The 12,500-nt window shown below is 43.2% G+C and overlaps 2 protein-coding genes across 5 annotated transcripts in view; both read right to left on the bottom strand.

The window, feature by feature from the left end:
- Nucleotides 1-578: 578 nt before the first annotated feature.
- On the bottom strand, nt 579-3,767 carry LOC123498716 (cell wall protein DAN4-like). The gene is made up of 3 exons (XM_045246093.1): nt 3,598-3,767; nt 2,625-2,816; nt 579-2,520 (listed from the first exon to the last, which is right to left on the bottom strand). Exons 1-3 carry the CDS (start codon nt 3,758-3,760, stop codon nt 1,667-1,669), a joined length of 1,209 nt encoding a protein of 402 aa, XP_045102028.1. The 5' UTR covers nt 3,761-3,767; the 3' UTR covers nt 579-1,666.
- A 3,336-nt stretch (nt 3,768-7,103) lies between these two features.
- LOC123498619 overlaps nt 7,104-12,500 on the bottom strand; it is a 69,578-nt gene continuing 64,181 nt past the window's right edge. For 3 of the 4 annotated variants that reach the window (XM_045245899.1, XM_045245902.1, XM_045245900.1), the window contains one exon: nt 7,104-9,249. In XM_045245899.1, coding sequence (XP_045101834.1) covers nt 8,775-9,249 — 475 coding nt within the window. In that variant the 3' untranslated portion in view covers nt 7,104-8,774. Of the gene's footprint in view, nt 9,361-12,500 lie in introns of all 4 variants that reach the window. The other variant, XM_045245903.1, reaches the window with a different exon arrangement.

The raw sequence follows: 12,500 nt of genomic DNA, 5'->3' as shown, positions 1-12,500 counted from the left end.
TGTCCTGGATACATTAAAGGTATTAGGGAACTACTAAGCGTTTCAGAGAGTTTGAGGGCACGTTTTTCTAGAATAACTTAGTAAGGAACACGCATATCATTATACAATTTTGCCACAATGTACTTGACACCTCCCCGAATATCCCAATGTGTCAAAAATCGCCAACAGTATATATTAATGGCACTTCTCTCTATAAAAACAGGAGAAAGTCACTTATCCCTCAAGAAGAAACGGACAAGTGGTGAGAAATGGTGACGTAGTATTATCTGTGACGTAGTAACAAGCTCCACCCACATAGTCCCTCCCCCTGCTCCTACCCTCCCTCTCTTCCGTTCCCCTCCCCATATTTCGCTCCCTTCCTCCCCTCTCCTCCCTTCCCCTCCCCGTCAATGTATTCCCCTACCTCTCTCTCTCTCTCTCTCTCTCTCTCTCTCTCTCTCTCTTTACGTCACCATTTCTCACCACTTGTCCGTTTCTTCGTGAGGGATAAGTGACTTTCTCCTATTTTTATAGGGAGAAGTGCCATTATTATATACTGTTTACGATTCATGACACATTGGGATATTAGGGGAGGGTGTCAAATACACTGTGGCAAAATTTCATAATGATATGCGTGTTCCTTACAAAGTTATTCTAGAAAAACGTGTCCTCAAACTCTGAAACGCTTAATAGGTTCGTAGTCTTGCGTCGGCTTTTATTTCTTCGTTTTCTCACTTTTTTGTTGTGTAAACAAGAGGTGGAGCCAAGGACAGACATGTGCTACAACATCTATTTCATTCTTCATATTCTGTCTTCTCTTTGGGTTTGCTGTTTAAGGATTCTACGTAAAGGGCGTTGCTCTCTCCACCTTTATGCCCTTGAAGGTGTACATGAGGGAACACAAATCTATGAATCGCTATAATATTCACAACCTCATTTTTCTTCCTTGAGTCCAGGTATGTATCTTGAACTCAAAACGATTCAACATTGCACAATGTACTAATATCATTCCATGACACGTGCTCAAGTTAGGGGGCGTACACATCATCTCCAACAACTAAAATTAATTAACATTAGGCTTCAAGTAATACAGACCACTCGTCAAATTTGCGGCGGCTTGGGAAGTCACTTTCTCGCAGTAGCTGGGCTTGAAAAAGGATCGTTGATGCAAACTTCTTTGATGGCTCGTCTTTCACAGAGGGATTCGGTGTGTGTCGGCTCCGTGGACCGCCATATAACCGAGATGTTGCGGCGCCTTCTCTCTCTCTCTCTCTCTCTCTCTCTCTCTCTCTCTTTTTTTTTAATTAACCAACACATCATCAAAACTGGCTGTGGTGGTAGTTGTTGAATGTGTTGTGGTCGTTAATAGTATAACTGTGGTGGTAGTACATACATATGTCACATACATGATATGTATATATGTGATATGAAATATATCTGTCAAAGAGCCTGCTTGCCAAATAATGCCTATATCAATTTATTTTGCCTCTCTGTTTATCTCAATTATACTTTATTCTTGCTTTGGGTGTTGTGGTTGCAGTTGTTGTGGGTGTTATGGTTGTTAATGGTAGTGTTGTTGTTGTTGTTGATGTTGCGACTGTTAATGGTGTCGTTGTGGTTGTAGATGATGTTGTGGTTGTTATTAGTGTTGGGGTTGTGGTTTTGTAGTTAGTGGTGTTGCGGTTGTTCATGGTGTTGTATTAGAACCAACAACTGTTGTTGGTGGTATTGTGGTTGTTGATGATGTGGTTGTTGTTGATGTTGTGGTAGTAGTTGTTGGTGTTGTGGTTGCTAATGGTAGTGTTGTTGCAGTTGGTGATGTTGAGGGTGTTAATGGTGTTGTAGTTGTTGAGAGTGTTGTTGATGTTGTAGGTGGTGTTGTGGTTGTTGATGCTGTGGTTGTAGTTGTTGTTGACACTGTAGTTATTGGTGTTGTGGTTGTTAGTGTTGAAGTTGTAGTTGTTGTTGCTGGCATTGTGGAAACTGGTATTGTCGGTGTTGTAGTTGTTGGCGTTGTGGTTGCTAATGGTGTAGCAGTTGTTGATGGTGTTTTAATTGTTGCTGGTGTGGTTGTAGTTGTTGCTGGTGGTACATTTGCTGGTGTTGTGATTGCAGTTGTTGCTGGCATTGTGGTTGTTGATAGTGATGTTGTTGCGGTTGTTAATGGTGGTGATGTGGTTTTAATTGTTGTTGGTGCTGTGTCTGTTGTGTTTGTGAATGGTGTGGCGTCTGTGTTTATTGCTGATATGCTTACTAATAATGTTGTTATGTTTATTGGTGTTGTTATTTCATCTGGTGGTAATGTTATGTTTATCGGTGGTGGTGTTGTTGAAAGTTGTGTAGCTGCACCAGGTATCGATGAGGGTTGTGTAGCCCCATTTGTTGATGTTACGTTGGTTGTTAGTGGTGATGTCCACAGCAATGTTCCTGTTTGACCGGACTTGGCTGTTGTTGAATCAATATATAGTGGTGCCGTCGTGAACTCCTTGTACTGGGTTGTAGTTGTAGTCCCCTCGGTCGTTGATGTTAAGGCCTCCTCATCTGCAACAGTTATGAATAATATTGATGCTGATAGGATTATTTCATTGAGTAGGCAGTCGTAACAATCCTTATTCTCCCTATCCAATCAGCCTTGTCATACTTACAAAGCATTACGATCACGGCACCGCTGGAGGAGGGTACCAGGTGATTCTGTGGAGTGTCGTGGGATGTAAAGAGACAATCGAAGCGGGTGGCTGAGCTTGATGTTTTCATTATCCTTGTTTTCTCATCCAGCACGACCTGCACAGACACAGCAGTACAGTTTGTCATCACCAAACATAGATTCTGACACCAACCTGGAGGAAGAATGTGGTGGTGATGACGGTGACCGAAGAAAACAAGTAATATTAAAGTGATCGACGACAATTACAGTAACAATAATGACACCTTCTTGAATAATAATCCCGTTGTCAATAACAGTACAAAACAGTGAGGAACAAAAAACTACCAACAGTCCAATAAAGCTATACAAACTCCGTCCTATGTGCAGCATGTTAGTTTTGCAATTAGTCACTCCCTTGAATGATTTGCCATCCACTCCCAACACGCCTAGCACACACTGTCCTGGTATTTATGACGCTTGACTGCCATTGATCGCTGCACCATGAATCACGACACTTGAAAGTAAATGTGCACCGATCCCTTGCCCTACAATGGGGACTTGTCGTGCTACTGTGGTCCGTGGCTAACCATGGGCTCTTTCTCTCCATATCCCCCAACACCTTTATTATCATTTTCCCTTAATCTTTTCTTCTCTCTCTCTCTCTCTCTCTCTCTCTCTCTCTCTCTCTCTCTCTCTCTCTCTCTCTCTCTCTCTCTCTCTCTCTGTCTGTGTGTGTGTGTGTGTGTGTGTGTGTGTGTGTGTGTGTGTGTGTGTGTGTGTGTGTGTGTGTGTGTGTGGTGCATGTGTATATATATATATATATATATATATATATATATATATATATATATATATATATATATATATATATATATATATATATATATATATATATATATATATATATATATATATATATATATATATATATATATATATATATATATATATATATATATATATACAGGACTTACAGAAGGAGTCAGCCTGGTTAAGTCTCCACAGGCCTGCCTCTTCGTGCAGGGTCGTCCCTCTTATCTTGGTAAGCGCGGCGTTAGGCTGCACCACCACCATTCCTACCAGTACCATTACCACCAGACACCTATTCCCGTTACCTTGCATCCTGGGCACCAGCATTCCCCGTCTACTTTACCTGAATAAATGAGAAAGCAGAATAGAAATAATAGGTAAGGAGAGTAGCCCAGTTCCGTGGTTGTATTTGTTTTGGTTTGGAAATTGGCATTTAGTACGAGAGAGAGAGAGAGAGAGAGAGAGAGAGAGAGAGAGAGAGAGAGAGAGAATTACGAATGCATCAGAAAGGAAGGAATCAAAAAGTACACTTCTCCTTCCTAAGTATGCACGTCTACGTTTTCCATTATATAGTAGTGTTCAAAAGGTCCATTAATGATGCGGCGGAAAGGCAGTCAAGGTTAACCAAACTCTACTGAGATCAAGGAGAGCACTATGGTGGTAATGGTAAGATGTTTGCGTTGTGTATCCTCTTAAGGGTTCGATTCTTTCGCAGTTTATTTCTCTCTTTTATTTTCTGAGTATGATATTACGATTATATTAATGCGAGTATTAATAGAAAGAAAGAGGGTTTACAAATGCAGCGTGAGGTCGAGAATGGGTCGAGAGGTGTGGTCATGAGTGGGATGAAGACACTTAATATCACCCTCTATACACCTTACCTTTCCTGTGGTGGTATCGCTGTGTTTCCATGGCGCTTGTTATCATGTTTCATAAAAACACTATTTGTTCAGTAGCCTGCCGCAAATAAAAAAAAAAAAAAATAGAATAAATAAATAGAAAAGTGACGGCTGCACCTTATTCTGTCCGCTTTTAACTTCACCATATAATTTTCATAAATCTATGTGCTAGTCATTTGTAAGATGAGCAATTTGATCTAAAATTTTTGTACTGCAAAGATGAGTCTTTCCTCATCTTCTTTGCAGTACAAGAATTGAAATGGAGACTATCCTAAGTAGATCAGTGCTGCCCTTTCCGAGATAAGGTCTCGCCGTATTGAAATTAACGTGCAGAATAAGTAAACCAGTAACTTCATTCAAAATTCATATCTACAATGTTCCTTCAGATGATAAACATAGTTTGGATACCTATAAACTGTTCTCTGGTCCCAGGAAGACAAGGAAAGCATTTATCAACATGTCCCAAAATCTTTTTTACTGAAGGCAGGATTCGTGGCATCTTCCATCCAGGAAGGTGGAATAATTATAGTGACAATTTAAAACACGAGTATTTCAGAACAAGAGAGAATAAGACAAAATTATAGTAATTGTCTACAATACAACACACGGCTTAAAGTAATCAGCAGGATAAGAGAATAATGAGAAACGCGGACGAGGTCTTACCGGCAGTAGAGTGAAGGCCACTGTAAGGCGGTTCACTCCCATCCATAAACGCTGCCTTGCTCCACCAACCCCGCCTTACCATCGACCTTCCTAGTCTCCACGTCACATTGCTGACACTGTAATGTGTACAGTTTTTGTTCTTTTTAAGAAATGTTCTTTATTCTTTTAGCTTGCAAATGTCTCGTAATTCTTACTCCGCCAGACCGGAGGACATCATAAAATGAACTCACTCTATCTTGCATTCCCTTCCCTGACTGACAGATCTTGTTGCCGATGCCGATAGACCTTGCTAGCGGTAAATATCCTTCCTTTTCCTTATCGGAAAATAAAAACGATGGCGAGGTTAGTTAATGCCTAAACATATGCAGATACTATTAAGCAATCTAAGACTTCCATTCCTGCAAGCTGTATTCTTGAGCATGCCATTCCTGCTCCAGCTCACTACTCTAAGTTTAACTGATGAGGAAGAGGTATGTGTGATGAATAATAGTTCAAAACATTTACTACTAATAATAGTGTGTGCTGTTGTAGCTGACGATTGTTGTCTGTAGCTCTCAAGTGGAGGGAGACCACGGTTGTTACTATGTCATAGTACATTGTCATCGCTTATCACATACCAGTATTCTGAAACACTGTTCTTTCATCCCGGTTATTTCCAAAGTCAGACATTATTAACTAGGCTTTCAAGAATGTTTTTCCCTGTTAGTAATGTAGAAATCCTGTTAATCTGTAACTAGAACATTGAAAACAATCTTAGAATACGCATCACTTACTCTACAGCTTTTTGAAAATAGTCGAGCTGCTACGCAGAAGCGTTTCAGAATATGGTCAACACAATGCAAGTACATAATAGTATTTAAATAAATCAGTCACTTATATCTTTGTCTACTCGCAGCTCATCTTGTTCTCGCGTCACCTAAATACCATAATAAAAGCTCCCTAATGGACTGTTAGATGATATGAACATGAGGTGTTTCCGTGGAGTCATGAAGTCATAAAGACTAGTACTGTACCATGGAGACACTGGCCGTGAAATAGACGAGGCGCAAGGCAAGGCTTCTTTTCCTTATGAGTAGGACATTGAGTGCTACGCCTTTTACAGTATTTCCGTGAGAGAGAGAGAGAGAGAGAGAGAGAGAGAGAGAGAGAGAGAGAGAGAGAGAGAGAGAGAGTATCTCCATAACACTATCATTTTTTTCATCTTTTTTTATATACTGAACACGATGTAATGAAAAGAATACTAAAAAAAAAGTATTTCTTTCATAAATACAAGATTTATTTTCACATTCTCGTCCACGCAGCTGATTCAACACAAGGACCACTGCTTCCTGTGGCTGACTCACCATGTAGGAAGGCATATCATACGCTAAAGATAACTTACCAAGCAATTAGAGACCATTTAAGTGCCTGAGATGCTTCCTGGATGTATCATTACAGCCCCTCAGATGACGAGGGTCATTATCTTAAGGAATATAATGGCCAAGGGAGGCATTAGGAATAGTAAGATATGGAGACATAGATTTATACTTACCTTTCTCTCAAGTCTAATAGGCTCACAGGCCGGGCAGAAGATTAACAAGGGGCGCTGGCAATAGATTATATAAGAACATTGCGGAAGCTGCAAGAACCCATTAGGACCGCACGTGACTGTAAGTTAACAAAGATACGGACTCATGTTCTTCTGACGTCAAAGGAAAGCTCTCTGTCATTACATTCTCTTCGTGTTCTCTCAGACGTATCCACCTGATTCCTGCTTCCTTATGTCCCTTTACCTTTGACATAAACTGTTTCAGGGACAAGGTTTTAAGTCACCTCTCAAAATTAAGATGATTGTTTTACTGTATTGTATTAGGACTGTTACACCTTCTGTAAATCTTTTTTGTAACTTCCTCTCGGCCAGTGTTCTTGATGAAATAGATAGATAAACAAATAAATAAAACAAAAAGAAAGGAAGAAAAAAAGGAAGAAAAATGTTCGAGGTTAATAGAATGGTGGTCTGGAGCTGATGGGAGACGGTTAATCTAAGATAAGTACATGACTATTCGACTACTTTATTGTGTCTACGAATACTCTTATATCTACGTACAAATCAAATGAAGAGGTAAGTGTTATATACATAACATTTATTATGCATCATACACATATACACATACATGACATTAGTGCAAACAACTTCATTACATCCATGCTTTACAACACTCATACAAATAACATAAATATGTTTACCAGGAAGCTAATGCTACCGTACAGACTGATTACATACAGATTGCTACACCAAATATCTCACGTGTAGTCTATAACAACGTGCTCTACAGGGAACAAATACAACTACCATAAAGTTCCGCTGAGTCGCCTTACGAGCCTCTGCTCCAGTGCTGGCAGGGCGAGGCAGCGGCTGTATACTTCAAGCGAATCATGTACATCAAAGAGATTAATGCCTCCATAAGACTAAGAACACACATCGCTGCGGGAACTTCGAAGGGGAGGGGACGAGTGGAGCCCATCCCATTGCGTGTTCCCGTGCCCGCGTAGAGCACACTCCACTTTCTCTTTCTAGTATATTGGCACATGAGCCAAGACTTGATCGGGTGAAGACTTCTTGGATATGTGTGGCATTACCGATAAATCGTTTTCACGCTGATCTTTTCAATTGTATTACCCAGCATGGTTTGGATCTCCTTAACAGAAATTAAACTATATATAGAAAATATTTGTGAACATTGTTTTTTAGTAACTTTTTACTCAAAATTATCGCAGAAACCTTAAAAACGCAATAGAATTTACATTATGTAATATGCAACGAGAAACTTTAAGATAGAGTTTAATACTAGATATTTTCGAAGACAAGTTGTTTCGTTCTTCCAATTGTTGATTCTTCAACTAAGAGTATCATCATTTCTATATTAATGGAGACAATCAACAGTACTGTAAAGGATCATGATTGTAATGCACCCATGAAATTAAGAAAAGTATGAGAGTGACGGAAATATTACTGAGTAGATGAGCAATTCAAGCCGAACCAACGCCCGGCGCTGGACGGTGCAGCCCACGCCACCCACCACCACTGCAGCCTTGTCAGCAGAGACGAGGTATACTACTACCGTGTGCGACATGAAAGTTGTACGAGTATGAGGGTGCCGTGATAAGGTAGGAGGGTGCGTAATTAATGCCACTACGTTTGGCGTGCTTGAGCGTGAACATTACTGAAGTCGGGATAGTGTGAGGGCCAGCGTGGCTACAACCAAAGTATTATGTTTTAATCTTGGCTACAACAACTGTGATACGTCACAGAAGGGACGCTTGAGCTGAGGTCAAGATCGCTATCAAGACACAGGAAAAGACGACACGGTTAATGGGAAGGGGAGATGCATTTACTAAGAATCTTAACGTAATAAAGACTAAGTCAGCGGCGGCGAGGCGCGCTTCAGAAGAAATCCGAGGCAAGGATTGGTTATTTGTTTATATGATAGAAGGAGTCAAGTTTTTATTTCTGCAGATACAGCTGCGACCTTAGTAAAGACAAACACTTTCTTCCTGGTGTTACTTGTTCTTCCTTCTTGTTGTAACACGCCGAAAGGGACGAAGACGCGTTACCTCGAGGAAAAAGAAAAAAATAAGAAACCTTGGTATGAGTCGAGCTCTTATTCAGCAGACAGCAGTTGACACCAACGGACGCTTTATGTTTGACAGCGGGTAAGGTGTGATAGTGTTGGTCAGCATGCGTCTCAACGCTGCTCTGGTCGTGCCTTGCCTCATTATGGGTCGTCGGTGGAAAGCATTTAATACTTCCTGCGTTCGCGGTCCCGATCACGCCAGTCGCGGTCATTACGCTCGCTGTGGTCGTGGCGGTCGTGGCGGCTGGAGCGGTCGTGGTGGTCCTGACGGTCGTGATGGTCTCGCTCCGTATCACGCCCTCCTTTGTGGCGGTGGCCGTGGTGGTGGTGGTGGTGGCGGCGTTTCTCCGGGCGGGTGTACATGGCGGCCACGTCATTCACAGTCATCTCGGACCCGTCACGGAGGCCCTCGTGTCCCACCGAGCGAGTTGACCTGAAGTCTGGTTGGTCAAGGGTTTCTGTGCGGGCAAGGCGAGAATGACTATTCTTCTCCAGGTCGCCGCCGCTCTCGCGCAGGTTCTCCCACGCCCTTTTGTAGTACTTGTTTAGCCCGTGTCCGTCAGAAGATGAAGAGTCGTAGGAAGAGGCAGTACCGTCATCACTACGACGGACGTACTTCTTGGCGGGTCCATGTTGGGTCCTGGCGGGAGTGTGTGTGTGTGTCAACTGATCAGCTCGCCAGACTCACATAACTCACGTACTGGACTCATGACTCATTAGCGCCTCTCTAACACCTTACAGTTCGCGGGACCTGTAAGTTAGAGTTAGTGAGCGTGTTAGTAGCTTTTTTTGTATAGACCCAAGCTGGCTCAAAGGCGCTAGAAGTGGCAATCTACATCACTGTGAGGAAAATGTTAACCACAGCATTAGTCTACCATGTGCCTACGACGAGGAAAGTGCAACCACGCTTACTTCACCCACCGGACTACCGGTCCCCCTCCACCGCTCCCCCGCCACAGGTCATGGCTCATTCCGTTGAAAAGGTCAACAGTATTTACAGTGGCGTGTTTGATTTAACCCGAAATGAGTCATAACTAGTAGTGAGGCGCTGCGGAAATATGCTGTTTACTCTACGCGCTCACTCTACACTAGCAGGCAATGACAATAACATCATGTCTAGCAGATTTTCCAGTGTGCCAGAAACCGTAACAGGTGACTGGTGACTGACAGCACGTCAACTCACTCTATTCCAGTCAGCGTAATCGTGCATATATACTAAGAAGCATCTATATCTCCCAGTGTATTTAACACAATTCACCATGTCACTCACTCTTCACTACAGTGCACCCACTATATACACTACCAGACACTACCGCGCTATCGTCTACAGCCACATCATACAAGTCGCAATGACATGCTAGTTAAAGCTCAAATACAAGCAATAAGTTAGCTCTACATGACAGCAACACGCCTCTGCTCACCACATCGTGTGCGCCTCCGCGGTCTCACCTTCTTTGCGGAAGTAAAGAAGCAAACTATTCTTAGCATCCTTGTATTGGAATGTGGCAAAGATACAACACACATCCAAACCCTCTCTCTGTGTGTGTGTGTGTGTGTGTGTGTGTGTGTGTGTGTAATTTAACTCGGTTTCCTGCTGGTCACCTAGCCAGCCTTCCCCATTACGAAGCGAGCTCAGAGCTCATAGACCGATCTTCGGGTAGGACTGAGACCACAACACACTCCACACACCGGGAAAGCGAGGCCACAACCCCTCGAGTTACATCCCGTACCTATTTACTGCTAGGTGAACAGGGGCCACACATTAAGAGGCTTGCCCATTTGCCTCGCCGCTTCCCGGGACTCGAACCCGGGCCTCTCGACTGTGAGTCGAGCGTGCTAACTACTACACTACGCGGTGTGTGTGTGTGTGTGTGTGTGTGTGTGTGTGCGTGTGTGTGTGTGTAATTCACCACGGTCGTCTGCTGGTCACCCAGCCAGCCTTCCCCATTACGGAGCGAGCTCAGAGCTCATAGACCAATCTTCGGGTAGGACTGAGACCACAACACACACAACACACAAGAAAAGCGAGGCCACAACCCCTAGAGTTACATCCCGTACCTTTTTACTGCTAGGTGAACAGGGGCTACACATTAAGAGGCTTGCCTATTTGCCTCGCCGCACCCGGGATTCGAACCCGGGTCTTTTCGGTTGTGACCCGAGCGTGCTAACCACTACACTACGCAGTGTGTGTTTCACTGTTTGATCTGCTGCAGTCTCTGACGAGACAGCCAGACGTTACCCTACGGGACGAGCTCAGAGCTCATTGTTTCCGATCTTCGGATAGGCCTGAGACCAGGCACACACCACACACCGGGACAACAAGGTCACAACTCTCGATTTACATCCCGTACCTACTCACTGTTAGGTGAACAGGGGCTACACGTGAAAGGAGACACACCCAAATATCTCCACCCGGCCGGGGAATCGAACCCCGGTCCTCTGGCTTGTGAAGCCAGCGCTCTAACCACTGAGCTACCGGGTGTGTGTGTGTGTGTGTTATGTAACAGTACATAAAGTTGTTATACTATCACACACACACACACACACACACACACACACACACAATATGTACAGATCATCAATACGCCTATCCACTCTGCCAGTGTCACACGTTCCCAATACCACGTGTGATGAGTGAAAACAAAAGAGCAACAGCAAAACAGCAACGTAAGTACACAGCAGAGAAAGCGACGGGAATTATGTGTAAGGTTTTAACGGAGGAGGAAAAGAACGTGACAAAGAACGTGATATTAAGAGACATTTAGTAAGTCAGGGATAGCAGTTGTCAAAGAACGAGTAACCATTAGCATTCACATCCACTGTGCTTCGTATCCTCCCTCAATCTTAACTTCTACAACATGGAGACAATCTCACAGATTAAGGAGACGAGGGGAAATCGGTAAGCACATTAGAAGTGAGTGTTGTATGTGCTTCTACGTAGTTTTGACATAAGACTGTTTTTGTAAGTGCTAACAAGATTATGTGGTAGGGCAGAGAGACCGTGGGTGCAGGACAGTTTCACGACATGGGAGAGAAAAAAAGGACATAATACAACATGTACAGCATTCATATACCAGCCTCCACGGGAGGTGCTTCACGGAATAACGTATCAGGTCCGAAATAAGGCTAAGGCAGTGAGGCTGGTGCTCGGCGATGTGGCTGCCGAACCGTTAGTGAGCCAGAGTCATGAGTCCAGTAGAAGGTGGGAGCAACGCCTGCCCGCTGCTCCTTCAGTTATCTTACACCTGAACTTTTTGTGCTAACTTACGACTAACTGACGAGCATTCAACTCTCACCGGCCAGAACATCCTAGCAGGTAAATATGTATATACATAATTTTAATATAATTCAACAAGTCGTGCATGAATCTCATATATTTCCACTACTACTACCATGTTAGTATGAAAATATAGTCTTCCGATAACCGTGACTGTCTCACCCTAACTATTGAGGTGAATCCATAAAATGTTGCTGAATAGTTTATTGAGAATCCTGTATAGTGTACACCACTGATGTGTGTGTGTGTGTGTGTGTGTGTGTGTGTGTGTGTGTGTGTGTGTGTGTGTGTGTGTGTGTGTGTGTGTGTGTGTGTGAAAGTGCATCCCTTAAGCAGAGTCGAGATATGTTAAGCAGATGGCATCGTGTGGTGAAGGGAAAGAAAGTCTCAGTCATAGCCAGTCACTTAAAATTATGAGAGAGAAGATAGTCATATCAGTCATAGTCCTTATCAATCAGTCTTCGAGGATGCCAGAGATGGCTTGAGGAGAAAGAGGAGGGAACGGCCCGGAAACATACAAAGAGGCATCTGCAGGGAACAAGAGCAGAGTCATGGTCCTGAAAATACAAAGGACCAATAGGAATATGTGCTGACTCATACATCCAGACGCAGCA

This window comes from Portunus trituberculatus, chromosome 48 (genome assembly GCF_017591435.1).
Source record: "Portunus trituberculatus isolate SZX2019 chromosome 48, ASM1759143v1, whole genome shotgun sequence".
NCBI classification, from domain to species: Eukaryota; Metazoa; Arthropoda; class Malacostraca; order Decapoda; family Portunidae; genus Portunus; species Portunus trituberculatus.
This window is presented reverse-complemented; position numbering and strand designations above follow the sequence as displayed.